General features: G+C 39.6%; 2 protein-coding genes across 2 annotated transcripts in view; one reads left to right on the top strand and one right to left on the bottom strand.

Moving 5' to 3' along the window:
• Positions 1–235: 235 nt before the first annotated feature.
• OTOG (otogelin) overlaps positions 236–27,099 on the bottom strand; it is a 95,562-nt gene continuing 68,698 nt past the window's right edge. Inside the window, exons 40-56 of the mRNA XM_079965543.1 lie at positions 25,668–25,851; positions 22,270–22,490; positions 20,854–20,992; positions 19,414–19,608; positions 17,914–18,126; positions 16,895–16,999; positions 15,351–15,461; positions 14,202–14,303; positions 13,732–13,830; positions 12,858–12,898; positions 10,474–10,549; positions 9,492–9,670; positions 8,200–8,304; positions 6,964–7,083; positions 5,726–5,771; positions 1,767–1,846; positions 236–1,636 (exon numbers count right to left, since the gene is read on the bottom strand). Coding sequence (XP_079821669.1) covers positions 1,436–1,636; positions 1,767–1,846; positions 5,726–5,771; positions 6,964–7,083; positions 8,200–8,304; positions 9,492–9,670; positions 10,474–10,549; positions 12,858–12,898; positions 13,732–13,830; positions 14,202–14,303; positions 15,351–15,461; positions 16,895–16,999; positions 17,914–18,126; positions 19,414–19,608; positions 20,854–20,992; positions 22,270–22,490; positions 25,668–25,851 — 2,217 coding nt within the window. The 3' untranslated portion in view covers positions 236–1,435. The remainder of the gene's footprint in view (positions 1,637–1,766; positions 1,847–5,725; positions 5,772–6,963; positions 7,084–8,199; positions 8,305–9,491; positions 9,671–10,473; positions 10,550–12,857; positions 12,899–13,731; positions 13,831–14,201; positions 14,304–15,350; positions 15,462–16,894; positions 17,000–17,913; positions 18,127–19,413; positions 19,609–20,853; positions 20,993–22,269; positions 22,491–25,667; positions 25,852–27,099) is intronic.
• Positions 24,723–27,099, top strand: part of USH1C (USH1 protein network component harmonin) — a 126,033-nt gene continuing 123,656 nt past the window's right edge. The window contains exon 1 of the mRNA XM_079966301.1: positions 24,723–24,737. The gene's annotated coding sequence lies outside the window, so the exon portion shown is untranslated. The remainder of the gene's footprint in view (positions 24,738–27,099) is intronic.

The raw sequence follows: 27,099 nt of genomic DNA, 5'->3' as shown, positions 1-27,099 counted from the left end.
ACCTAGTGCCAGCAGGACTTGATGACGTTCCGTCTCTGTCAGGGAGAATTGGACAGTAAAAGCATTGCAAGTCCTGTAACACTCAGGAGAGCTTACTGCACACTGAATCAATTTGGTGGTGGCATAGAGTACCATGCATTAACCACTCAAGCTGAAGGCAGCTGGGTGCCCTGCTTCAGGATTTTTTGTGGGCAGGGAAAGATTGGAGGCAGTGCCCAACTCTTGGACCACCTGGTATTTTATTAAAAGTGTGTTTCTAGGCAGCTTTTTAGGGATTTTCCATTTTAAAAAATCTTCCCAGAAACAGGAAAGGATAAATTTAGCCCCATAGGTTCTGGAAACCAGGATAAACTGGTCTTTAATGGGTCCATCCATCCCTCCTAACCTGGCACCTTCCAGATGTTTCAGATTACAACTCCAATCAGTCCCGCTGAGCATGCCAACTGTCAAAGACAATGACAGCTGCAGTCCAAAATATCTGTTGGTCATCCTGTTTTAAAAGTGGTGGTGTGGTTAACACAGAATAAATCAGACGTCTACAAAAACTGTTCTGTCTGTTTCATGGCCTCTTTCAAAGGCAACCCCTTTTCTTTTGAAAGTTGGCACATACCACAATTTTAAAAAAATGAAATTAACAACAGGACCAAAATCCTGCAATTTCAGATTTTTTTTTGCTTTTGTTTTTATTATGGACTAGTAATAGAAATCTAGCTATAAAAAATTGACCAAAAGGATCCCCTTCCTCCCCAAACCACTAAATAAGTACTACGTGTATCACCTTTCCATAATGCATAGTTAACTGAATGGGTTTGCAGGGAAACACAGATCCATCTTCTAGAACCATCATTAGTTGAACACAACTTCTTCCTTGCAACTAGAGCTGGATCAGGGCTCTTCTCTTTTAGTGGTTCTAAGGGATGGTTCATATATCACAATCAACCAATGATTTGTAGATTTAACAGCTTACATGAATTCTATGACTTCATAAGAACAATGTAACATGAACAAGCAACTTGCAAAGCAGTATGGCAATAACTTCCATGAATGGGAGAATTAGAAAATGCATATTTGCTTTTTCACAGCCATTGCTACCATGAAACTGTGTTTCTCTGTTTAAATGATACACTGCTCCTGTAAGTAGACCAGTCACACAATCTGTTAAGTGGCCAATTTTGTTGTATGAACTAACTCTTAGAATATTGTGCCTCATTGGAACGTTCAGATTTTTGTGGGGTTGTGTTCTGAAAATATAACATCAGTGCTGTAAGTTCATCTGTTCAGCAGAGATCCCAGAACACAATCCAGTTTATTTAAATGCTGATTTTTTTTTTGTAACTGTAGGCAACTGTGTCATCAACATTCTTTGTCCTAACCCAGGGAGTAAAATTAATTTTCCCCAAAGCTGTTTAACACATTGATTTCTTGTAGCATTGTTTCATGACCACTGGCAAGAACAGTCTGTGGGTTCTTGAATAGTATAGCTGACCCAAGTGGAGTTGCCACTGCAATATAGCTGCACATTTCGTCTGTGTAGGCCAAGTTCCCTGCAGCACTTGCAGAATCTTGCATATGTATTGATGTTATAATTATATATGCTAGCAGAAGGGCATTTTCCATCACAGGAAACAATATTTACCTGGAAATAAGCAGAAAAAATAACAATGTGCTAAGAGAAATGGCTAAATGGCTTCCAACTAACAATAATGCAAAACTTTCAGGGTAACAGAGTGCAAATAGTAGCGGGACACTGCTAGTCATTTACTTACTGGTGTGTTACTTCGACAATCATTCTTGCGTATTGTCATCCTAACAGTCACCTTTTTGCAGAATTTTCCATCTTCCTTGCCTGCAAAGAATGACATGATTAGAAACCAATTAATACACCAGGTAAGCATATAGAAAATAATAGACAAAGACCATGAGCAATGGTCTATGTCATTCAAATTTTGGACTCTCAAAATTATTCTAAGCATTACATTTATTACCAGCACAAATATTCTATGTATCAAAAAATCTAAATATAGATAGGACTGTGTCAGTATAGTTGCCATTGAAATGAGTGGAGCTTGTACCAATGAAGTTCCTGGGGTGGACAGCACCCTAAAATTCACTTTCCAAATCAACAGAAAACTTAATTCCAAATGTATTTATTTTAAAGTACCTGTGTTTTTAATAATTGTTCTCAAGTAAGAGCTCAGGAGTATAATCTAGCGCCCTAGTCTTAAATTACTTACTGCTAAGTATCCTCATGAATGTGAATAGGTCTATCTCAAAATGTGGAAGTAAACTATCCAAGTATTTTCCAAAAGCACTTAACATAATTTAATTCAGCTGAATTCAATACTACTAAACTGGTGTTACATAAAAATAAATATGGTGTGTACATGGCAACATTCATAGTGCCAAGTCTACATTAATTACACCATCATATTTTGGGTAAGTGATTTGAAGATTGCACTCTAAGGGTTTCACACTATGACAATTGCACAACATGATGTGACATGCCAAATCAACACAAAGCCACAAAGGCAACAGCCACCAATGCCAAACTGTGATAGATGAGATGGAGAAACAGTGCAATTTGGAGGCAACTTTCCTATGCATGATACCCCACTCCAAAACTTCAACACCAGCCCAACTATTTTAGATAGGAGTTACAAATGAATAACAGACAGGCTGCATTACAAGCTAGGATTTGTTTGCAACATATGAGATACCACTGTTCTTACATTGGCACAAACTCCTGAATAACACCAGTATTCACAGAGGTGTTTTATTGCTATCATTCTCAGTTCAAGCTACAAGCCTTTTAGTTGAGAGTGGCCCATCAGTGAGACCACCTTCACATGCAGCTGCAGTCGAGCTATTTCTTCGTGCTGCAATCCTTCATAGCTAGAAGCTACACATCACACTGCAGCCAACTGCCTTGAAAATATGGTTGGACAGGTGGCATACAAATATTTAAAATAAAACAAACAAGTCAACATGAACAATTTGCTTATTTACTCCCAATCCAATAGGAACTCTGCCAGAAGAGAGAGTGTCAATTGTATGGAGAAGACTTTTGTGAAGGATTATTGCTCTGTTTCTGGTTTTCAGTATTTCTCATTGAGCAACTACCAGACCACATAATTATTTTTAGAAATGTTAAATAACAAATGATAGTATTTAGCCATTCATTCAGCATATACCCAAGGAGACAGAGCTGTACACATATGCCATACTTTCTGGATAAGTGTTATTTTAACAGCAAGCTTTAAGAAGCAAAGCGATTAGTTTCTATCTTCTACAGCACTATGGAAATTACTGGAAATAGCAAGCAAAATAACCATGCAGCAAGCTAAAACACTACGCAAATGCTTACTACCAACAGTACATTGTTGGCTAACAACAATGCACTGCCCATACAGTGCAAAATGAAAAGATATGTGAGCAGATCTGAAAATAATCAGCAGTTCATACTACAATACAGCTTATTTCAACCAGATGTTGTGACCTGAGGGCATGATGCTCCTATGAGGGAGTACATTGTTGGAAATCAACAATGGTTCTGTCTGGTTTGTTCCTACTGATTTCCAAGAATATGTACCTGTGTTACAGCTAGCACTAGGTACAGGAGTGACTGGGCTAACGGGGAATGGGAGCAACAATGACATTCCAGAACCTAATAAGAATATTACAAATCGAACACATTATATATGATACATAGATGCACAAACATTAGGGAGGAATTCAGTGTTGCGCTAAGGCATTCATTCCTTCAAGGTACATATTTTGGCTCTACACTCCTGTTCCCCATCCCACTGTTCCAAGAGTTCTCCCCATTCCCCCATGATAATTGGGGGGAGGGGAATGAGGGTGAGGAAATCATTTCATCAAGGAAGCATAATTGCCTGCACTGACAGAGCCTCTTAGTGCTACTTTGAATTCCTTCCTGAGTTTAAATAATATTTTCTTGTTTTATATTTAAAATAGGTTCTTGCACTTGTGCATGTAACTTTCTTTTTATGTAGTAATTGCTAAACAATTTCCTTCTCCTTAAATTACACACAGTAATATCTTATTTGTTTTTTCATGTTTGTGTCCCATTTTTCTTCCAGGGAGCTCAACATGGAATGTTTTAATAATTGTATTGTACTGACATGTTCATATTACTGCAAGTATACTGCATTGCTATGTACATACAGTAATAATATAATACATGAGCATTACCAATTCTATCCACTCAACAAATCTACAAGGTAGGTTTAGGCTGAAGTAAAGTTGTCCAAAGCTACCCAAAGTGCCTCATGACTGAACACAGATTTGAGCCCAGATCTTCCAAGGTGAAGTCTGACACTCTAACCACTTCACAATAGCCACAACCCAAGACATGTACTGTTAGTCTATGGATTTTGGTCTAGATGTGGAACTACATGATGTGCCATACAATCCTTTGAATGTTTACTTGGAAATAAGTCCCACTGAGTTCAATGAGATTTACTCTAAAGTAAGTTAGCATAGGATTGCAGCCTATGACATGAACATATACCCAAGTGATTCTGGGCTTAGTAAAAATGTGAATATCTGTGAAATTATGAAATGAATAAGTTGACAACTCCTTTGTACCATAAAACAAAGATACTGCCTCCATGATTAATTTGTCTGGTATATTTAAACAAAATATTAGTAATAGTTTCTGCTTTTCACAGCGCCTCTACTTCGGTAATGTGTTAACTTCAATTTGAGGAATACCAAAGAGAGCTGATATCAGAAAACAAAGAGCCACATTTTCATGAACCTCAATTCTACGTGTCAAGTTATATTTTGAAAATGATACTGTTCCCTTTATTTTCTTTTAAATGTAAATTAAACAGCTTAAAATATACCACATATCATAGACAAATATGCCCCTACTTTTTTATTAATAATTTCTTGGCAAACTGAAACCATGAGAAACTTTATTTCACACACACACCCTGCAACAGCTTTTGTAAATTGTAATGGGATTTCAGCTGCAGAATTTCCTGATGAATTATATCCCCATGTAACAACATTATGGCTTTCCTTTTCGTTTCTTATTTATCCTGTAAGTTTATTTGTTTATGACTGTTTGGTTCTGTGTTGGTATTTTAAATAGTAATAGTTTTAAATAGTAAAATATTCAGCTAAAGGAAATAAACAGCAAAGCTCATTTAAATAAACTAAATGACCATGCAACCAAACTAATATTTCAAATCACAGTGAATGAATCATTGATTAGCAATTTTCCAGGTCTTGCCCCACTCCCAGCTGGTTGGTCTGATTTGTGAATTATGATTGAAAGAATCACTACTGGTTGCAGAAAAGTAGCCTTAGATTCAGTCCCAACCAGCGAAAATAACACAGGTGTCATTCTAACCTTAGTAAATATTGCCTTAACTCAGACTGAATCTATATTTAGTTTTACTGGCAATGGTAGACAATGCTATCACCTGTGTGATTTTTTTACAGTCATTCACAATCTCATACTAGGCACACAATGATCTAAACAAAACATGGGGGTAAATTTCATTGATCTAAATGGCACATGATCTCTTAATAACTAAAGTTAAGTTCATAATGTTACTGCTATTGTAACTATTGGGTAAACCAATTTTATTCTTGTTATTGTTAGTGCTGCTTATTATTTAGATGTTTCAGAAGGCAACCCGTACCCCTCAAAACTCTCTCATATGTACACCATTATTGATGTTTTGGTACTTACATGTTTTGCAGCATCCTTCTAAGAATGGTACAATATATCCTCCAACCTGAATTTGTATTAAAAAAAAAAGTCACTACCAGTATGAAATCATTTTTAGCACTAATTCACAGTAGTAGTGCACTATTAGGGAAACTAAACAGTAAATAAACCAGAATCTAGAGAATAATACAATATTTATTTTAACTGAAACAAATTATGGTTACAGTGTGATGCTGCTAATGCCAATGTTGCAGGTTCGATCCCCATATGGGACAGATACATATTCCTGCATTTCCAACTCTACAGTTCTGTGATTCTACAGTTCTGTGATTCTATTATTACATTTTTTTAAAAAAAACAAAACAGCTTAGATTCAGCGTAACGTTCACTCTTAACAAAACTCAGATCAAACCGATTAGGAGCAACATAGCAAGGCTGCTCTTGAAAGTCTACTTGAGAGGAAAATGTAAGTATAATCCTCTAGGGACTTTGCCTGCCCCTCTGAACTGCATGGGAGTGACACAACATTGCTTTCTTCCCATCATCTGTAGAACACTTCTACACCTGGTAAATCAATGAGCAGTCACAGTGCTCACTGTAGAGGCTTTTTTACCTTTATGGCTCTGAAAAGACTCTCTCTCTCTCTCTCTCTCTCTCTCTCTCTCTCTCTTTCTTTCTTATTTATTTATTTATTTGCAGCTATATCCCTCTTTTGTTCCAAGGAGTTCATGGTGGTGTACATGGCTCTCCCTCTCTCCACAACAATGCTGTCAGGTGGGTTAGGCTAAGAGGTGGAGACTGTCCCAAAGTCACCCAGTAATCTTCATGGCTGAATGGGGATTTGAATCCTGGTCTCCCAAGTCCTAGTACCTACAGGCTAACCACTTTACAGCACTGGATCTATGGTAGTTTACATTACATATAGCTCTATGATAATTATATTACCATGATGTTGCGAGCATCCCTGTTTCCCCACCAGTGCTGCCCAGGGGTTTGGTGGGCACACAGAGACTTACAGTGTGGCGGTTTTGTGATCTATATGTTACGTAGATCTAAATGTTACAGCCAGGAGAAGGGTCACTCACCAGAGGGAGGACTAATTTCAACAGCATCCCATTTCCAAATGCAAAGTCTAACCTGTGTTCCGGCTCTTTAGCCTTTATGACCTTTTGTTCCATCTTGTTGCAATAAATGGAAGTGTCCAGAGGAAGCAAAATAAAAGCTTTCAAAATCGAATGCAAAATGGATGAACCACTGACCTTCACACATTCCGTTTCATTAAACGGTGGACAGCTGATGGCTGATGTAATTAGAACAGGTCCAAATGGTGTGTTTGTGCAGTCGTATCTGACACAGTTCGAAATCCAACTGGTGCCAGGCTATTTTGAGTATTTAAAATAATCATCAGAAATACAAACACTTCAAAAACCAATAGAATTTGCAGTTTCTTTAAAAAAACAAACTTGATTTAAGGTCAAAATAAGCTACTTGCTTGGACTGAGGGAGCTGTCACTGACATTCCTAATACCAAATACAATCAGTACTGTGCCTTTCTGTGAAACAAGACTTCCAGATGCATCCACGAAGTAATACAGTTCTGCACTTGGTTTATTCTGCACTTGGTTTATTATATTTCTTATTCCCACATAGTCCTGCGACAGACCAGCATAATTCAATGTGACTTCTGAAAGGTTACATAGCTCTATGTGGGGTGCAAATTAGTAGTGAAAGTATTGCTGTTTCTCCGCCGTCCCACCTCTTGTGAAGAGAAGCCAAAGCCTACATACAGTTAAAGAGCTGTACAATTCCTCTACTACAGACATCGCCAACCTGCGGCCCTCCAGATGTTTTGGCCTACAACTCCCATGATCCCTAGCTAACAGGACCAGTGGTCAGGGATGATGGGAATTGTAGTCCAAAACATCTGGAGAGACCAAGGTTGGGGATGCCTGCTCTACTATCTATAGTGCTCCTTATTGATCTTACAGTTATTAATTTTCCTACCTTAAGATTTTTCAATAAAATGAAATGGTGGTCAGCAACTGCATTTGGCCACTAGACTCAGCACTTACCATGTCCTCAAGGCGGCTGGGAGGTTGATGCTGTGCAAGCACACTGGTGGAGCCAATCTTGCACTCCTGCTGGCTAGTTTGTTTGCAAGGCACCAACTGCCTCACTACCTTGCCCTCTCTCTCACAATAAAAACAGTGACTCCATTGTCAGGAGGCCAGGTGAGTACCATCATCCCACCATGTCATTCACTACTGTCCAGGTAGCTCCCATCATACATAGCTATGCCATCACCAGAGTAGGAATGTGCAACTTCATGTTTCCTAAATTTGTTTTGCTAATGTAATTTGAGCACAGATTGCTTGCTCAAAAAATTCCACAACAGGTTTTTTGGTTCGGAAGCACAAACTTAATTCAGCACTTACACTTAGTAACCAATAAGAGCTACTCTCCCTCCATAAGAAAAACTGTAAGTACGAATTTACCTTAAAATGTGAAACTGTTCCATTGCTGAAAGAGTGAACACAAGACACATTCTTGCATTTTCCACAACAAGTTGTTAAATCCTCTGGAGGTTCATAGACTTCATTCTGAAAAAGTAAAGGATATCATTTCAAATATAGTTCAAATCGGGAATTAAGATTACAAATGTGTATTTTTTATTACAATATTCCATTGAACTCTGTCATAATCATAACCTTAAATAAATGTACTGCTGCTATTACTAGGAGACCAGTGTACTTCAATGGCCCTTAGACTTGCATATGGGGAAGGTGGGTTCATGCTGTGGCTCAGCCACTTTGAAATTGATTGTGGATCTTTTCATGTGATCAGCTTTTAGCATGATAAATGTACAGTTCATACACATTTGTTGTGTCCAAGACAGATTATCTTCTGTTGCCAAGATGTCGTGATACCATAAAACCAGGATAACCTGGTTAATGTCCATCAGTGTTTGAGGCAACAACTTCTTAAGTTCTGCAGAGAAGTCAAGCATGGCTATTAAGTTTTAATTCATGCTGTGGTTTGACTTCTGTTTGTTCATGGCAACTACTCAGCTTAAATAGTGAACTATGTTTGCATTTTCTAACACATTTATGTGTATCACATGCACATTCATGTTTATGCCACTAAAGCATACATTAAATGACTTTCTGTATTCCATATTAGCAAAAACATGAGCTTTTTCACAATTAAATTGTATTTATGCATAGTGCAATATTCCAACACTAATAGCATGATATCCTGTCCTCATAGAAAGGATTGTTGGCTGCATTTACTGTAGCAGAATAGTTATGATGATGCTCAGTTTCTTGTTTGTTGTATAGAAGCTCTTCAAGCCTCAACAAACAGATACTATATCAATTGATTCAATAAATGGGGAAATTTTCACCAGGAACAAAATGCACTGTATCCATTGATTAATTTATGTAATGTTTGGTAAATATACTCTACATTTCTGCAGCTTGTTTTGATCCTTGCAGCTATTACCTATGCAGAGGAGTTAACTTATAACAGCAAGTATTTACCTTTGTAGAACAAATCATAGCAGCATTAAAATATCTATTCTTATACCTGAATGCTATCAATGGGTCAACCACTAATCCAAGTTTTCAAATAAGACCTCTTCTTATAAGACATCAGAGATTCTGGGTGGGGAAATTAGTGCAACTGCACTAGTTTCCTTTATTCTTAAAAAAATGATTTACTTTTATTATTCCTATCTGCTGTTCTATTTTACCAGAGAAAACCCAAAGTTAAATTCTAAACTTCTTACAGATTTGCACCTTGCCGCACAATCTATAGTGGATATATTTATCCGATAGTACTTGGTAACAGGATCAACTATGCTTGTGCAGTAGGAAGTGTGGCAAACACCATCAGGTGAGTGTTCAACAATGGACTGTCCTGGATGCAGAACACCTCTCTCGCTGCTTAGGCACACTTTGTCTCTTGCTGGAACAGATTTCCAAAAACAAAGTACATTGGATAAAGTTAACTGAAATAATCAAAACTGATGACAACTGATGCTTCAAAAGAAGAAAGAAAAGTGAGGACATAATACTTTTAGATCTTCACAAATATCATTTGGCTTATTCGTGAAAGTGAATCAACTGAATCCATTTTTACCTATTTACGACTTTATGTTGGCTCATACTGGTTGCCTCTTAAAAAACCCAAGGGCACATTCATTAAACATATCTGCCCAACTTTTCTTGAAAGCATAAAAAATATGCAGGAAAATTTACTAAGAATCATTTCCTTAGAATAATGAGAAACTATAGATTTAGAACAATTTATAACTATTATACTAACACTGATTCTTTAATAATAATAATAATAATAATAATAATAATAATAATAATAATAATACTTCCATTCCTTCTACATAATGCTTCCTTGGGAACACAGCAGCAGCATATGAAACTGGTTTGTCTTCCACTTCTGCTTCATCATGGTTGATTGTTTCATACAGACAAATGTGTTGATATTAATTATGGCTCATTTGAAATAAGCTATCTTGAAACCAAGCTGGCATGTTTCAAGCAGGTGGTACTTAATGTTAGCTGCTGTGTGCAAGCTTGGATAAAGCAACAAACTGGTTAAGCAAAAGGGGAAGTAAAAGCTTACAAACCTCTGGAAGGGGAGGAGAGTCTGTCCAAAACTATGGTACAGCATGATATGTGAATGTGACCATAGCCTTGAGTTAAATAGGATAAATTAAATGCTTTTTTCAACTAAAAATCTTGTATACTTACAACATTTGTACTTAGTGCAGTGACAAACATTTTCTGTGCTGTTCTGGAATTGTTCATCTATAATCAGTTTTTCTCCCTGTCCATAAAAGAAGAAAAATACAATTACTATGTCATTAATTTTGCATTTCAATGTCAGTGCTAAGAAGCACAGCTTTTAAATATATATATATTTATTCCACCTGTAATTCTTCATTTTGCTTCTAAGTAATAAAGTACTTTCGAAAAGTGTAACTTAAGCTACACTGGGAGGTAAAAATCTGGATTCATAGCAATGTTTAGAAATATGGAATGGAAAAGGTAGCCTCTGCCTAGTGGCTACTTTATAGTATACATGCTCAGGGAACACAGGCCTAAAAATAATACAATATTTCTTCCTCTCAGACAGTTTACTTTTACTGGTATATGTTCAAACATTAAGTATACCACCCAATCTTATAATGATCATTTGTCTGATTGGATTCATTGCACTTATTCCTAATTATGCACAGGATGTCTTAGTCAAAGGGAAATTACATGCAATTCACTGCATACTAAAAGGCAATTTCTTTGTCAAGGTTTGCTAAAAGCAGTAGGTGTCATCCATTTCTGATGTTCCACTTGTGCACCAGACTTCTGCATCTACAAATGGGACTTCCCATTCCTCTCCTACCCCAACGCCCTCCTGCTAAATGTGCTCTGGAGTTTTGGGGAAGTCCTGCTGTGTCTGCTGGTGTGATGTTGGATCTCACCCATCGTTCCTAATCCTGAGCTATGTGAGCATTTGGATGCTTTCCTGCTTTCACAAACAGAAGCAGATGCTGGATCAAAATACTGCTTACTTACTGCAAATGTTCATTCCAGGGAACTGAGCAGAAAGTATTCAGGAAACAGAGTTAAGTCATCCTACCACCCAAGGCAGACAAGGTCACATGATGCAGAGGTGTAGTGAATATGTAGCTCCTGTGTTTCCACCCACAACCCCCTTTCTGACCATATCTGTGCAAGAGGCATAGCACTCTCCCAGAACTGACATGGCCCAAAGAAGAGGTAGGAAGCTATATGCCCCAAGCTCATCAAGCTGAAAAAAGGGTGCAGCTGGATGTCTCCTGCATACTCCACTGAAAGAACATTTATGATAAGCAACCTGGCTGGTGAGCAGGAGCTACCCAGGAAACAGAGGGATATATGCCCAAGATCAGCCTATTAAAGGTAAAGGTAAAGGGGCCCCTGACCATTAGGTCCAGTCGTGACCGACTCTAGGGTTGCGGAGCTCATCTTGCTTTATTGGCCAAGGGAGCCGGCGTACATCTTCCGGGTCATGTGGCCAGCATGACTAAGCCGCTTCTGGCGAACCAGAGCAGCAAACGGAAACGCCGTTTACCTTCCTGCCTATTTATCTACTTGCAGTTTGACGTACTTTCAAACTGCTAGGTTGGCAGGAGCAGGGATCGAGCAACGGGAGCTCACCCCATCGCGGGGATTCGAACCGCTGACCTTCTGATTGGCAAATCCTAGGCTCTGTGGTTTAACCGACAACGCCACCCACGTCCCAAGATCAGCCAATTAGGGAGGGACAAATTTATTGCCAGATGCCTTTATGTCCCCAAGGAGGAGGCTACAGAGGCAGTTGCTGGCCTACTAGAGTGAGCTGAGATATTTAATAATGTTGAAATACTTTGGCCTCATGCACCTTGGTGATGAAAACACACAGCCAATGGGCCAATGTGAACATGTTGATTTCCCCTCCTCATCTGGGGTGAAAGAATACAAAAGTGAGTGAGAATTATGAAATCGTTCAGTTTTATGAAATCAAACTTTCTGGGCCCTCCTGACATCTAATTTATGGCATGTCTATGTGGGGCTTCCCTTGTGCCTGATCCATAGGCCATGGTTAGTGCAGAGTGCTGCAGCATGATTGCTGACAGGAGTTAGGCCTTGTCAGCTTGTAACACTTGTGCTCAGAGATTTGCACTGGTTGTCAATCTGCTATTGAGCCATGTTCAATGTGTTACCATTAGTATACAAAGTCCTTAACAACTTGGGACTAGTTTACCTACGAGATTGCCTTGCTCCACATGTCCCCACTCACTTGCTTCAATAGCTGGAACTGGCACTACTACAGGTGCTACATAATACCCATTCGAACATTGCTTTGAGTCCTACCCTCCAGAGCATGAGAAAACAAGCTTGCTCCACCTTCCGCATGACAACCCTTAAGATATTTGAAGATGACTGTCATATCTCCTCTCAGTCTCCTCTCATTCTTGTTCATCAATATAAATAATGGCAACAAATTCAGTCTATGTCAAATATGACTGGAGACAAAGATGCACAGCACAATTTGCAGGCAGTTCATTGTATTAGAATAACATTTAAAATGTGTTTTAATAGGATTTCCTCCTTACCAGTTTACACTGAGGCTTAGGAACGGTTTCACATGCACATTCTAAAATGGGGAAGGGAAGTGACAGAATAAATGTTCATACACTTTCATGAATGCAAGCAATCAACAGACAAAATTATTTCCTAAAATGATGCAGTTCAACGTTGCCAGGCATTCCATAAACAAGTCTTGTAGCACCTTAATTACTAGCAGATTTATTGTGGCACACACTTTATGGACTAGAGCACGCATAGGCAAACTCGGCCCTCCGGATTATTTGAGAATACAATCCCCGTCATCCCTGACCATTGGTCCTGTTAGCTAGGGATGATGGGAGTTGTAGTCCCAAAACAGCTGGAGGGCCAAGTTAGCCTATGCCTGGACTAGAGTCACTTCATCCTACAAAAGCAGTATTCTCAACAGTCATCCAGTTTCTCTAAAGTTTTATTCCCCTGAGACAGAGCATTCCAATCTTCTTCATTCTCAAATAACGTTCAAATTTCCTCAGATGTTTAGTAGATGTAGGGTTGAGCTTACTTTATTGTTATTAAGGGGGCATGGGTAGTGCACACATCTTTCCCCCTTTCCATCAAACACTCTGCAACCTCCCCAGCTGCCCACTCTTCCTGCTCTGAAAAAGCCCCTGTCTCAGCTGGGGAGCAGTAACCTTCCTGATCCCCAGCTGAGCTGTGCAAACAAGCTGCGTTGTCCCAGCCTGCAAGCACCTGGGTCAAATTGCCTCTCTATAAGACACCTCAATTGGCCCACACCATAGTTAGGCTACTGATGGCTCCAGACATTGCTAGATTTTCAATATTAATTCAACATTGCCTTTTTATACTGCAAGATAAATTGATGTAACCTAATTAAAGGACATTGAAAAGAACTGTAATTACCACATGTACGATATGGACAACACTTTTCTGGGCTCCATACTTCCACCAAGGACATCCCTAATAAACACTTAAATTCAGGACAACGGTAGGTTTCACAAACTGCAAGTTGAAAGTGCAAAGAAAGAAATGGTGTTTAATGTTCAAGCAGGGAGGGCATTTCCAAAACTCATGACCAAAAATAAAATGTTCAGCAAAGCATAAAGCACATTCTTCATATATACTTCACACAAAATTTTGTTTATACATTGAATCATAGTTATTTGGTTTAATAAATTAATGGCATTTTTAAGAGGCAGGGATAGCATCTCTTGGTAATAATTCCATATGCTTCTTCCATGACTGCCTTAAAATGATTAGGGTAGATTTAATAAGCTTGTCTGTTAATGAAAAGTCTGTATTGTTCATCATTTACAGCACTGAAAAATCACTGCAAACAATTAAGAAAGCCTCTAGAGAAATCATCAACTCACTACACTGGTAAGCAGGACAACATCTGTCTGTCGTGTTGCCTTCCACAGTAAGCACTTCTCCTTCCTGGCACGCTGGAATTTGATCAGAGCAAATACCACATGCTGATAAAAAGAGAAATATTAAATTATTAGAAAGCACACATACATGCCATTTGTTTTCGGTTTTCTGTAAGTGCAAAAATTCTACCTAAAAGGTTTGATGAAACTACAATGAAAAGTTGAGCACCACCTAATTTCACTCCTGAATGCAGAACTGTCAACCTTACATCTAGTTACAGATAGGTAGCCGTGTTGGTCTGCCATAGTCAAAACAAAAAAAAATTCCTTCCAGTAGCACCTTAAAGACCAACTAAGTTAGTTCTTGGTATGAGCTTTCGTGTGCATGCACACTTCTGGAAGGAATTTTTTTTTGTTTTAACCTTACATCTAGTTAGAGAGTCAGTACGAGAATGAGATTGGTGTAGGACTTTTGGCTGCCCCAATCGTGTGACTTTGATTGTAAAAAGAAAGAGGTCAAATTGGGTGGAGAAGCTTAATTTAGCTAAGTAGTTTTTTATTCACTGGGAGAAAGACTTTGCATAGCTTAAAAAGGGATCAAGTATAGGTGAAGTATTGCCACAGAAACTAAACAGCACCCCTGTAACCTCAAACCACTCAGAGGGTGAAGTGCATGCAACAGAATGCTTATTAGTTTTGGATGGGCCTCCAGTTTGGGCTGATAGCGTATAGGATGCTGAATGCACTGGGGGATTTGAGAAGCAGTCTTTCAGGATTGCAGTGGCCACCACAGAAGTGCAGTTGGGCTTTTAGAAACAACTGGAATTCAAAAGATTGGGTGGTGCGGGCCTGCAGGGGGTGGGGGAATTCGAATCAGTTCTGGTTACATTGTATACTTCATGGTAGCTTCTATAAAAGATGTGCCGGCAGGAAAATGGTGCCAGTACACCACTGCATACCGACACATCATTTCTCTCTGTGTAAGGTGTTTTGTTCTATCCCTCAAGTATCCATATTTTGGATATAGTGCAATACAGAATGCTGGACTAGGCAGTAGAGCTTCTCTTATACCATTGTGGCATATATTCCTAGACAGTCTTCTTTGCTTACATATTAATCTACAGGCTGTCAATAAGAACTAAATTTGAATACCACAGATATAGGATACACAGCAGGTGCCTTTCACATGGGCAGCAATCAGAGTTTGATCTGCTCGGCAGTTTGGAATCTGTTCCATAGTTTCACATTTTGCTGGATCACATTCTGAAACAAACATAATATTCTCATAAAATACATGATATTCCATCCTGAAGTCATGCTCAGGCGGCTTACACTAAATAATAAAATATAACTACATCTTATTTCCTTCTGCGGTGTAACTAGGAATACTGGAGCAAACTGTGAAATATAGGTCTAGCACGTCCTCTATATATGTTGGAGCAAGAGCTTCCACATACCATAGTTTCTTCAGTCTTGCCTTCCAAGTATCTAAAAATGGATCTGGGACTAGTGCATGGGGAAATGCTTACAGGGCAAATGAGCACCGCCAAGACCTTCCCACGCTTGTTTACCTTTTTGTCTCTGTTTCCTTCTTCCTTTGCAACTCCACATGGCACAGGCTACTTTAGCTCTCAATTTTAGGAACAAGGAATTTAACAGGGGCATGTGCAAAGGCAAACATTTCGGTTCCACCCCTCATGGGCAGTGGTGAGCCAAACAGGGCTCTGCTTGGAAGTTGCCATGTTTTGTAGTCCTAAGTCCCTTCCCAGAACAGGGAATGGATGTTCTGAATCAACTGGGGGCAGAGCTAACTGGGGTTTTTAAACATAGTCAGGGAGGGGCAGGGGAAGGAAGAGACACTGTGTCCCCTTCTCCCTCCCGGCCTCACAACCAAGAGCAGGAGGGTTCAGTCCTTACCCTGTGGGAAATGAACTTGCAAAGGAGCACCCTGTGGCCCACAAGTGGAGGACTCAATCCTACTGGGATCTGCTTCTCAAACACTTCCCTGCAGGGAAGGATCATGCGAAGGGGTACCTTTACTATGCACAGGATTCAGTTCTGCTTAGGTCTGTGTCACTAGTGATTTTCCTGTGGGGAAAATCACCCTGGAGAAATAGACTCCTGCAGACTTGCCTTCCCAATACCCTGCTCCTTGACAACTCAAGATCCAGCATGACCCAACTTGGGACCAGATCTAGGGCTGTCTCTAATTTGGCTGACTCTGATGCCCACCCTAATAATAACAGTAAAAAAGGTAAAGGTAAAGGGACCCCTGGCCATTAAGTTCAGTCGTGGACGACTCTGGGGTTGTGGTGCTCATCTCACTTTACTGGCCGAGGGAGCCGGCATTTGTCCACAGACAGCTTCTAGGTCATGTGGCCAGCATGACTAAGCCGCTTCTGGTGAACCAGAGCAGCGCACGGAAATGCTGTTTACCTTCCCACTGGGGCAGTACCTATTTATCTACTTGCACTTTGACGTGCTTTCGAACTGCTAGGTTGGCAGGAGCTGGGACCGAGCAACGGGAGCTCACCCTGTTGCGGGGATTCAAACCTCTGACCTTCCAATCAGCAATCCCTAGGCTCTGTGGTTTAGACCACAGCGCCATCCGCGTCCCAATAATAACAGTGGTCAAGGTCAAATATTTCAATAGAGACTCCTTTGCCAGATATTTCAATTCTTCATTCAATACCTACCACAACTGTAGCTAGGACAGCAGGAATCGTCTTGGTAATAGGTTGCCAGTTTCTCTAGGCCCTTGCATTCAGGAATAAATTTTTCACAGAGGCTCTGATTACAAGCTTTTTAGATCACAGCAAAAACAAGAGAAGAATAGGGTTGAATGGCATTAATAAAACTGATTGCATTTGTTGCGTATTAGAGAGAGAGAGAGAGAGAGAGAGAGAGAGAGAGAGAGCGCCATCCTCTAGAGCTGATATTTGTAAATGTTTTGTAAAATCCAAGAAGGCTTCAACTTGCTTTGTTGCTTGTGCCACATTAAACTTTTCTTCAGTGTGCTATGAGAAGCTGTCATACTGCTGTATTCTGTTTATACATAGCTGCACTATGAGGACTTGATATATGGCTCTCAATCTCCATTCCTGTCTTTAATGTTGACTGATTTTTAAGGTTAAAAGGGACACAAGGTATGCAGTATTCACATTGCAGTCTTATGTAAAGACAGGGTGGCAAAGTGGCTGGCAGCTGTCAATGAGGTTATCTTCCTAGGTGAGTGCTTTTCCTTTCCAAGAAAAAAGCTGGGCTTAAAAGACAGCAAACTGTGCTAGGAAAAGGAAGAAGCCTTGAAACCTTAATTTTTTAATTAAAAAAATCCAATTCTCATGTTTTAATTAAAACTTTTGAAACCAGTATTGTTCATGGAAACCTCAGAAATAGAGCAAAAAGCAGTGGCGTTGTGATAAACATCTTATTTGTCACAACTCCGCCACCCCCCAAATAATCTCAACCGCTTCCTAACACTACTCCTGCTCATCCACCTCCTAGATCAACATATCACTTTCTTCCTTGCACAGTATAACCTCAGCACTTGTCTAAATGATGTACCTTACGAAAGCCTACATACTGCTTCCAAACACCTGCAAATTAAGTCATTTTGTGTTAGTTTGCATATATCTTAAATCAAAACTTGACTATAGTTTATAAGATATCGAAAGTCAGTGGTGCTGGTAAGAAAGTGTATATTAAGGATACTTACTACAAACTTTCTGGTGACAACAGGATTGATCATCTGGTACAATTAAAGCTACTTCCCCAAAACGCTGGCATTCCAAGTCATTATTTGCTGAGCAGTTGTACTCCACAGGAGCAATGGTCTCATTGTCAATGCATTTGTGCATGCAGCATCCACTATGGGAGGTTTTCCAAGTCTCACCCAGTGCATGTGGCACTCCAGAAGTGTCTGTACAGGCTAAATTGTTGCCAAAAAAGGGAGGTAATTTATTTATTTTTATAAACGTCTAGATTCTATGACATGTTTATAACTACAGACATAAATAATATATGACCATGGCAGAGAAAAAAATTCTAAATCAATGCTACTTGTCAGGGGTTGGTAAAGCACTGTTACTCAGGAAACACACCTGAGTCATACTCTCTTTCAGTCTACATTTTCCAGACACAGAATGGACTCCATGAATCTTTTTAAAAATCTGGATGCACACAAATCAACCATCTATGAGTAATACAAAGAAATGGCTTTTAGACAGATCCCTGAACTGCAGCACTCTGAAAGTAACACTGCTGTTCTTGGGCCTGTTAGGAACTAGTTACATTCATTCTAAGGCCACTGCAGCTCCATGTTCAAAATTGAGTCATCTGAATTCCATCCAGCTGTTCTAATGAGTTATCTGAGGGGAGTAGATTCTGCAGCTTATAGTTATAGGATTGATTTGAAACTTGGTAGTAGGAGAGGTATAATATTTGGGTTAGAAAGGATAAGTGACGGCTTATTTTGAAAAAGTTACGTGTTTGATGGGAGACTTTGGCAAATCGATGGGTAGTGTGCAATCTTCTTCCACGGGCTTCTGCTGGGGTGCGTTTTTGCTGGGGAAAATTTCTCCAGATGTACTGTGTGCTTTGGAAAATGGGTTGTAATGTTAGGTTGGGGGACCGACTAGTACGTTGCATTGCCAGGGGCAGCCCTTTCCATTTCACCACCTGAGGCAAAATGGGAATGTGCCGCTCCCCCTTCCGCTGCAGCCTTGCTTACTGGGGTCATGCGGTGGCTTCTGGAGAAATCTTGTCAGAAGCTGCTGCTTCTCCAGCAGGGGCAGGTGGGACACCGTTCCATGGGATTCTGCTGTCTGAAGCAGCTGCCTCAGTCCACCTCATTGGCCTGACGATTACTCTTGAGTTGTGTAACATGTAGTGTTTATTTAAAAGGCATTTTTGTGGCCAATGTTATTTAATGAGATTTCATAAGGGTATTTTGGTGTGTAGATGGTGCGGGAGCCCTGCACATGGCAATTCAGCTCGTGGATGTAGGAATACCCTTCTGTATTCGCTAGACATTCATTTATTATTTTTCTCATTTTTGTATCGCCCATTAAAAATAAGTTACCTGGGTACTGTACACATCCTGAGGGTGATCTAGAAACAGAAGTCTGTTTCCATTCATACATATGCTGGGTAGGACCAGAATAATTCATCATTGCTTGTCAAATGATACAAAATTCAATAGCATATTGATACTTACCACACTTCTCTTCAGGGATGCAAAGCGCAGAGTGTACACGGTGAAGGATTGTCCCTTCTGCGCAGACACACCCCTCAGTCAATATTGAACAAGAGTCTGGATCCTGAAGTTCTGGCTCCATATTTTGACAAGTGCTTGGTGTCTCACAGGCAGATATACAGGCCTTATAGTAGAAACCTTCTGGACAGGGAAAGACTAGCAACATAATAAACACAGTGCTTAACACCGTGATGCTTCTTCATGTAATATTTTACATGAGCTAATGTTTCATGTGAACTTGTGCAGAAAAACAGTGACAACACTTTTATTCACTGCAAATTAGAAAGTAAAATTAGAGTGGAAAAATACAGTAGAGCTTAAATTTTCACCTGCTCACATGAATCTCCCCTTTCAACCAATTACCCCAACCCAATTATTCCAGACATATCTTTTATCTTGCAAGCACGCAATTAGAACAGCCAGTGGTTGAGGAGCAGATGAAAAGTTAAGCACTTCCTCCCCTAAATTGCTTTTCTACTCAGAAGTATCCTTTCCAGTGCTGTATTTTTTGCCATGTGTAGTAGAGGTTTGAGATTTTGTACATATTTCTACTGATTTCTCAACATTATTTCTATATAAATAAGCTTGGACTTGAACCTCAGCATTTTGGCTCAAATTCACTGCTTTGTCCCATAGACTGCACTGCCTTCTCATCTTGCAGTAATCAAAGGTGCACAGCCTGGGAGTCATTTTGGACTCACAGCTGTCCATGGAGGCACAGGTCCAGGGCAGCTGTCTACCAGCTCCACCTGGTATACAACCTGAGACCCTACCTGCTCACAGTCTGTCTTGCCAGAGTGCTGCATGCCCTGGTTATCTCCCGCTTGGGCTACTGCAATGTGCTTTATGTGGGGCTACCTTTGAAAGTGACTCGGAAACTACAACTAATCCAGAATGCGGTGACTGAGAGTGGCTGCTGGGACCATGTAACACCAGTCCTAAAGGACCTTCACTGGCTCCCAGTATGTTTCCAAGCACAATTAAAAGTGTTGGCACTGACCTTTGAAGACCTAAACGGCCTCGGCCCAGTATACCTGCAGGAGTATCTCCACCCCCATCACTCAGCCTGGATACTGAGGTCCTCCTCCGAGAGCCTTCTCCTGGTTTCCTCACTGCAAGAAGCAAAGTTACAGGGAACCAGGCAGAGGGTCTTCTCGGTAGTGGCTCCCTCCCTGTGGAATGCCCTCCCTTCAGATGTCAAGGAGATAAAGAATTACACAACTATTAGAAGCCATTTGAAGGCAGCCCTGTATGAGGAAGTTTTTAATGCCTGATGTTTTTATTATTTTTTCTGATATGCTGTAAGTCACCCAGAGTGGCTGAGGAAAACTATTATTATCATCATCATTATAGCTATTGCCATCAACAGCAAACACAGTGTCTTTGATGTGAAGTACTTACAGCAATAATCAGAATTCCTCCATTCTATACAGATGTTAAATTTGTTACATGTTGCAACATAAGCAGCCAGTGCTACACATGGATTCTGAATGTATTCTTTATCTTGGACCCACATATCACAAAAGGAATCTGGAGAAACCTTAACACAAAAATAAAAGTCTTAATTTAATTACTGGTGGATAACTGGAGGGAAAAAAGATCATCATTAGGTGTTTGATGCCAAATAGAAGCTGGTGCAGTTTAATGGGTAAAAGACAGAGTCACCACAATTCTAGGAAGCCCCTAATTATAAACTTGCATCTGTGATAAGCTCACTGTGTAGCCAGCCATAAACAAGTGCCTCTCTCTCTCTTCCTCAGCCCTCATCCGCAATATGAAGTATAATAGTGACATAATGTGCATGGTGGCTGTAAGAAGAGAGGAAACCTCTAGGTACACAAAAATACAATTTTATTGGGCCCAAAATGTCATCAGGACACAGTAAAACAAAATGCTTTGTGTTCTCCAACTGGTCACTTCAAGAGATAAAGTTCACATGCAATTAGGTATGGCAAATGTTGGACAATTTCTCTGGTAGTTGAAGAAGCACCTCCAAGATGATGACAAATTATATGTGCTATAAGTAGTCCTCTTAGAGGAGTATACGGTTGACACATCTTTGACATGTCGCTGCACCCTATAAAGGTGCTAATGTCAAACCCAGAAAATAATCACTAGTTGCTAGAGAATATTAGTAGCAGATGATGTGATGGGGGACTGCTCATCCCACCTCTGGACAATCACATCACTGCTGCTTACTGTGAAGTAGAGGTGGAGGGTCAAGGCCACAAGGAAGACTGGTTCTCCTGGCATGTTTGAGCCATGTGAAGTATCACTGCCACCTTGCCCTTCCCCCTCTACCTCCTGGTAAGAGCAGTCTTACAATGCTGCCTGTTGCTGGTATTAGTGGAGTATTAAAAAATACAAAAAGCAACCATTTATTAAATGCTCTAAATTTATTATTTCTGTGCGCTGTTCTGGTTCGCCAGAGGTGGCTTAGTCATGCTGGCCACATGACCCGGAAGCTGTACGCCGGCTGCCTTGGCCAATAAAGCAAGATGAGCGCCGCAACCCCAGAGTCGGTCACGACTGGACCTAATGGACCCTAACCCTAACCTAAACCTAACCCTTTACCCTTTACCTAATATATGTAGTACAGTACCTGTACTCTGATAAAAGCTCAACAGTTCTGAAGCTATATGCAGCCTATCATAATTTCCCTGGAATTATTATTGTTGAATAATCACTCGGTTGATATGTGAAATAGGCAAAGTTGTTTGTCAGGGGAACAACCCATAAAATAAATACTTTTGACTCCTTAAATATTAACAAAAACATATTAATTTAATTCAAACAGAGGATCAAAAGATAACATACGTAAGGATGGCAGCTGCTGAAGGTTTGGTTCAATAACGTGTTTAAACAAAGGGAACAGTCTGTGACTGAACAGTTAGTTTCACGGATTCTCTGTTCTCCAATATACTTCAATGTGTTTGGCACCTGCCAACTATCTGTGAAAACAACTGAAGCACCCACAGTGCTTACGACGGTCCTGTTGGGTAGCATGAGATCATTTGCTGAGATTCCATCACAGAAGCCTGCACAAGAGTACAATATACAGATTAGCATATCTCCATGTACATACTATGGTATTTTAGGACCGGCATCAGTATTATGCTAATCACAGAGTGGCTGCTTGAAACAGCCTCTGCATAATGACTTTAACCCCATGGCTGTTATATTATGCTGAGCTTGTATTTGCGATTTATGTGAAGAATCTCCACTGTATTAGCAACAGCTGCTGACCAAAATCTCCATATGGCATAGTTTGAGGCCCACCTAATGCCACCTCATGCCATATAGCATGGCGACTGAGTCTCTATATTTTGGCATTGGCACAGGAAAACCTAGACATGGAGGCATTTTAAGCAGCCTCTGTATGATAAACAATATGTGCAAACCAGCCCTAACAGCTGGAACCATTGTGTCATAAAATACCAATCCTGCAAGATCTCTCAAAAGACATATATGGTGCATTAAAACTTTGCACCAAGCTTTCCTCTTGCTGGTTTTATACTGTTTTTAACTTGATTTAGGTATTTTGCCTAAGCTGGTTTTACATAAAAAATGTTGCTACCGTGATTTTTTTATAATTAGCTCTGGTGGTTCATTGTGTCTGCTTTGAATTGCACACTTTAATGTCGTCGTATACTGTCCACAGAACTTAGTTATATGGGTGGTATACAAATGTAATAAATATATTAAAAATTAATAAGAATACAGTAAAAATGTAATTAATAAGAATGTAAAAATGGTTAATTAGTCTGATAATTCTTTATGAAATATCTCATGTTTGGGGGAGAATAATTGTCAATTTGAAAAGTACATTCTGTGTCAACCCCTAATACTATTTAAGGATGTAGGAAGCAGGATTATATCAGGTCCACTCAAGAGTTTTTCCCCTAGAAAAATAGGTGTCAGTACTCACCATGAAGTTGTTACAGTAAGTGTCACACTTTTTAACCAAAATAGAGAGGGGTACCGGTACTACGTCCCATTGAGTAGCCCTTGGGGGTACTGGGTTCAGTACTGGTTAGAGTCTAGACTGACTGGCAGTGCCTCCCCAGGGTTTCAGACAGTATTTTTGTCTAAGCTCTGCCTGAGAATGGCAGGCTCTGAACCAGGGACCTTTTGCATGCCAAACACATATTCTGTCACTGAACTACCACCCTTCTCTATAACATGCGCAGTCTAGCAGCAGCTGTTTTTACATAGCTGCTTTAGGCCAACTTTCCTTTATTTAAAATGTTCCCTCTTTTATGAAATAGGACTAAACTTCTGGGGTAGGGGGAAACTGCTTTGCAGAAATGCAAGGTGGGTACAGGAAAGAGATGAAGCACAGTGAAGTGGATAGCATTTTAATAAGCATCCTATTGTGGCCTTCTAGATTCTAGAATCTATCATAAAATGTCTTGTTCAATCAAGTTCTGTCTAGCGTTTCATTCCTAATCAAGCTTACTTTCAAGTCAGTCACATCAACTTGAATGGAATGTATTACCAAATAGAATGTATTACCAAGTAAGTATTTATTTATCTGGATTTTCTAAAGCAAGGCAGCTTTAAGTAAGAAACCATGGTTAAGACATTGGCATATGTGAAGTCCATTAAAGCATTGCCTTTTCTCAATTTATACTTTAAAATTTAAAACTGACTAAGAAAAAATAAATTAGAAACTAGTCAAACTAACAACTCAGAATAAGAACAAATAGCACTAACATTTATTTCAAGCACCTCTTCTCTGTAGGAACATTACTGTTTGCAAGCATTGAAATCTGACTAAGTATCACTGATATTTCATACTGTTGCTACACATATTTGCCCTTTATGAAACTTGGCAAGCTAGCCACTGTAATGATGGACTTTGCATCCAAGCCTTCCAGCAACGATAATTCAAGTGTCAAAGCTAAGATTTATATCAATAGATATCATGCTTCCAAGAGCCTATACCAAACATATCATCCAAGGTTAGAACTTCCAGAAAGAATGAAGCCATGTGCACATACCAAACAGGCTTAAGAGCAATTCCAGCATAACCTTTATGAGCTGTGAGCTTTTTGGTACCCATATATCTGAACTATTTCTGTAACTTGGACTGATTCTAAGTGAATAACTGGTGTTCCAATAAAATGTATGACTAAATATAATGAACCCTGAGGATATGTACAGTGTTTTGAGTTCTACAATGGAAGGGGTGACCCTCCAGACATTCTGCTCCATGAGTGGTTGCAAGGTAGGTCAGATGACTGTACCTTAGTCCCACCGGCTTTGCTTCTGCAAAACTCCAGGTTTGATCATATGCATCTCTATTCAAAAGGATTTCGCAGCATTGTTTTTACTTTTGTTTTTAAGTAACTAATGCAAGTTTTATAGGATGGGTGTGCATTTATTTTGGGGCTTCCCATAGGCATCTGGTTGGCCATTGTTAGTGCAGGATGCTGAACTAGCTGGGCTATTGGTCTAATCCAGCAGACTTGATTTATGTCACTGCTGTTTTAGTCTTACTGTACTATGAGCTCAACATTGAGGAAGGCTGGTATAAAAATGCAATTAATAAGTAATTAATTCATTATTGACTATGTTCACACCTTTATTCTATTCTCAGTAGCAAAGAAGAATTCTGATCTCCATTATTCCCTTTCCCAGTTTTGTGTGTGTGTGTGTGTGTGTGTGTGTGTGTGTGTGTTTTGGGGGAAATCATGACATTTAATTGAAATTCCACCAATTATTAAAAATTGGACCCTTGTATTACATTCTACTTAGTAACTTCTATGTTAGCATAGAGTAGGCAACAAATCTCTAAGCATTATTTTTTTTCTTTGCTCTATGGAAAGCTCAGTAAGATACATTTTCTCTTTATTGCAGTCCTATTTATTTCCATGTTGCTTCAGCATTCATGCCTCGGTTTCAAATGCTCTAAATTAGGAAGCAAACTTGCCTTATCCACGACTACCTGAAATCTGATCCCCAAGGGATTAAAACCAGCCTGCAGTTTATTGATTGGCAAACCTGGCATTTTCTCTCTCTTCCTGAATCATTTTAATCATTTCAGCAATCAACAGAGTAGCAGCTTCCAAAATAATCATATTTTCATTTTCTGTCTTCTGAATATATTTAACCTTACTATACATGCTCTAACAAAAGTTGTGAAAAACCAAGTGTGGAGCACTTCCCACATTTACCAGATGTAACATCACAATCTTACTAAAGTTGCTTACCACACAGTCCCATTGCTTTTGGATCACTGGTTGCATTAAGTTCTATTACCATCACCCCAGTGGTATGAAACCACTGAATTTTTGTATTTGTCGGAGTTTCAATAATATACATGAAGCCATTGTCCTCAATCTTAAATCCATATTTTGTAACAGTGGGCCATGCATATCTTGAGTTGACAGCTATCTGGAGAATATACATACTTATTTTAGCAAACAGTAAGATTTAAGCTTTGCCATAAAACTATGTTTTCGCAATATTTCGCCCAGCCCTCCACAAAACATAAAAATAATTGAAATGAAATTTACATGCACTGTGCTAGTCAACTATTGCCTAATGCAGACCTATACAGCTTGTGTAGTTTGCTTATCAGGTGCTTAACAACTTCCCTATTTCTGCAGTCCAAACTAGGTGGCAAAATCAAGTCAACACATGTGCTGCATTTGAGTGGTGGGTCAGGCCTCCAATTTGTGCAGGGATAGAAACTTTTGCAGTGAAAGGGCCACATTCCCTGAGGAGAAACCTTCCAGGGATCACATAATGTATTTTTAATCTACTGTTGGAAGCTGCCCAGAGTGGCTGAGGAAACCTAGCCAGATGGGCGGGGTATAAGAAATAAATAAATAAATAAATAAATAAATAAATAATAATTATTATTATTATTATTCCAGTGGTGGGTGTGCCAAAAGGGGTTAGAGCCAGACACACACCACTCTCCATCTTCCATCCAGAATCTTCCTGCTTTCTATCATGGGAGCATGGTGGTCATTTTGGTTGCCATGATCTCGCCCAATTTCATGCCAAGGGGCATGTGTTTTGGGGTGCCGCATTAGATCATGGTCCCCCCAAAGCACTTATTGGGGGGAGAAATCACACAATATAATGGCAACCAAAATGGCTGTCGTTCTCTCACAATAAGAAACAGGATGTCTCAGTTTTTCTGAGACACTTGTGGAGTATGAAAATCACTAGAGGACAGGCCAGAGGATGAGCTGGTGTGACCTGGCAGAAACTTACCAAGTGTGACTTGGTAAAGACTCAAGGGCCATATCAAAAGGCACTGAGGGCCATATCTGGCTCCTAGGCCTGAGGTTTCCTACCCCTGGTCTAATGCCTTCAGGACACTGGGTGAATAAGTGTGTGATTTCTTCAGAGCCAACATGAGATGAACTTCTCAGAAGCTGCTTCACAAGATCATAAAGAATATCATCTCTAAAAATGTAGTACAGGAAGCAAAAAATCAATATGAACAGCACAAAAATTCCTAGTCCTGTTCCAGTTTTACTGCATATGCAGAATGCAAATAATAAAAGGCTGTTACATGTGTCCTCCTCTTGAAAAGTATCAGTTCTATTACTAGAGTCACAATTCTCAACAAAGTTACATGCATGTAAATTCTAGGAATCTAAAATAGAATACTTGAATGAGAATTAT

Source organism: Podarcis cretensis (assembly GCF_951804945.1).
Source record: "Podarcis cretensis genome assembly, chromosome: 1".
NCBI lineage: Eukaryota > Metazoa > Chordata > Lepidosauria > Squamata > Lacertidae > Podarcis > Podarcis cretensis.
Note: the sequence above shows the minus strand (reverse complement) of the source record. Positions and strands in the feature narration are given on the sequence as shown.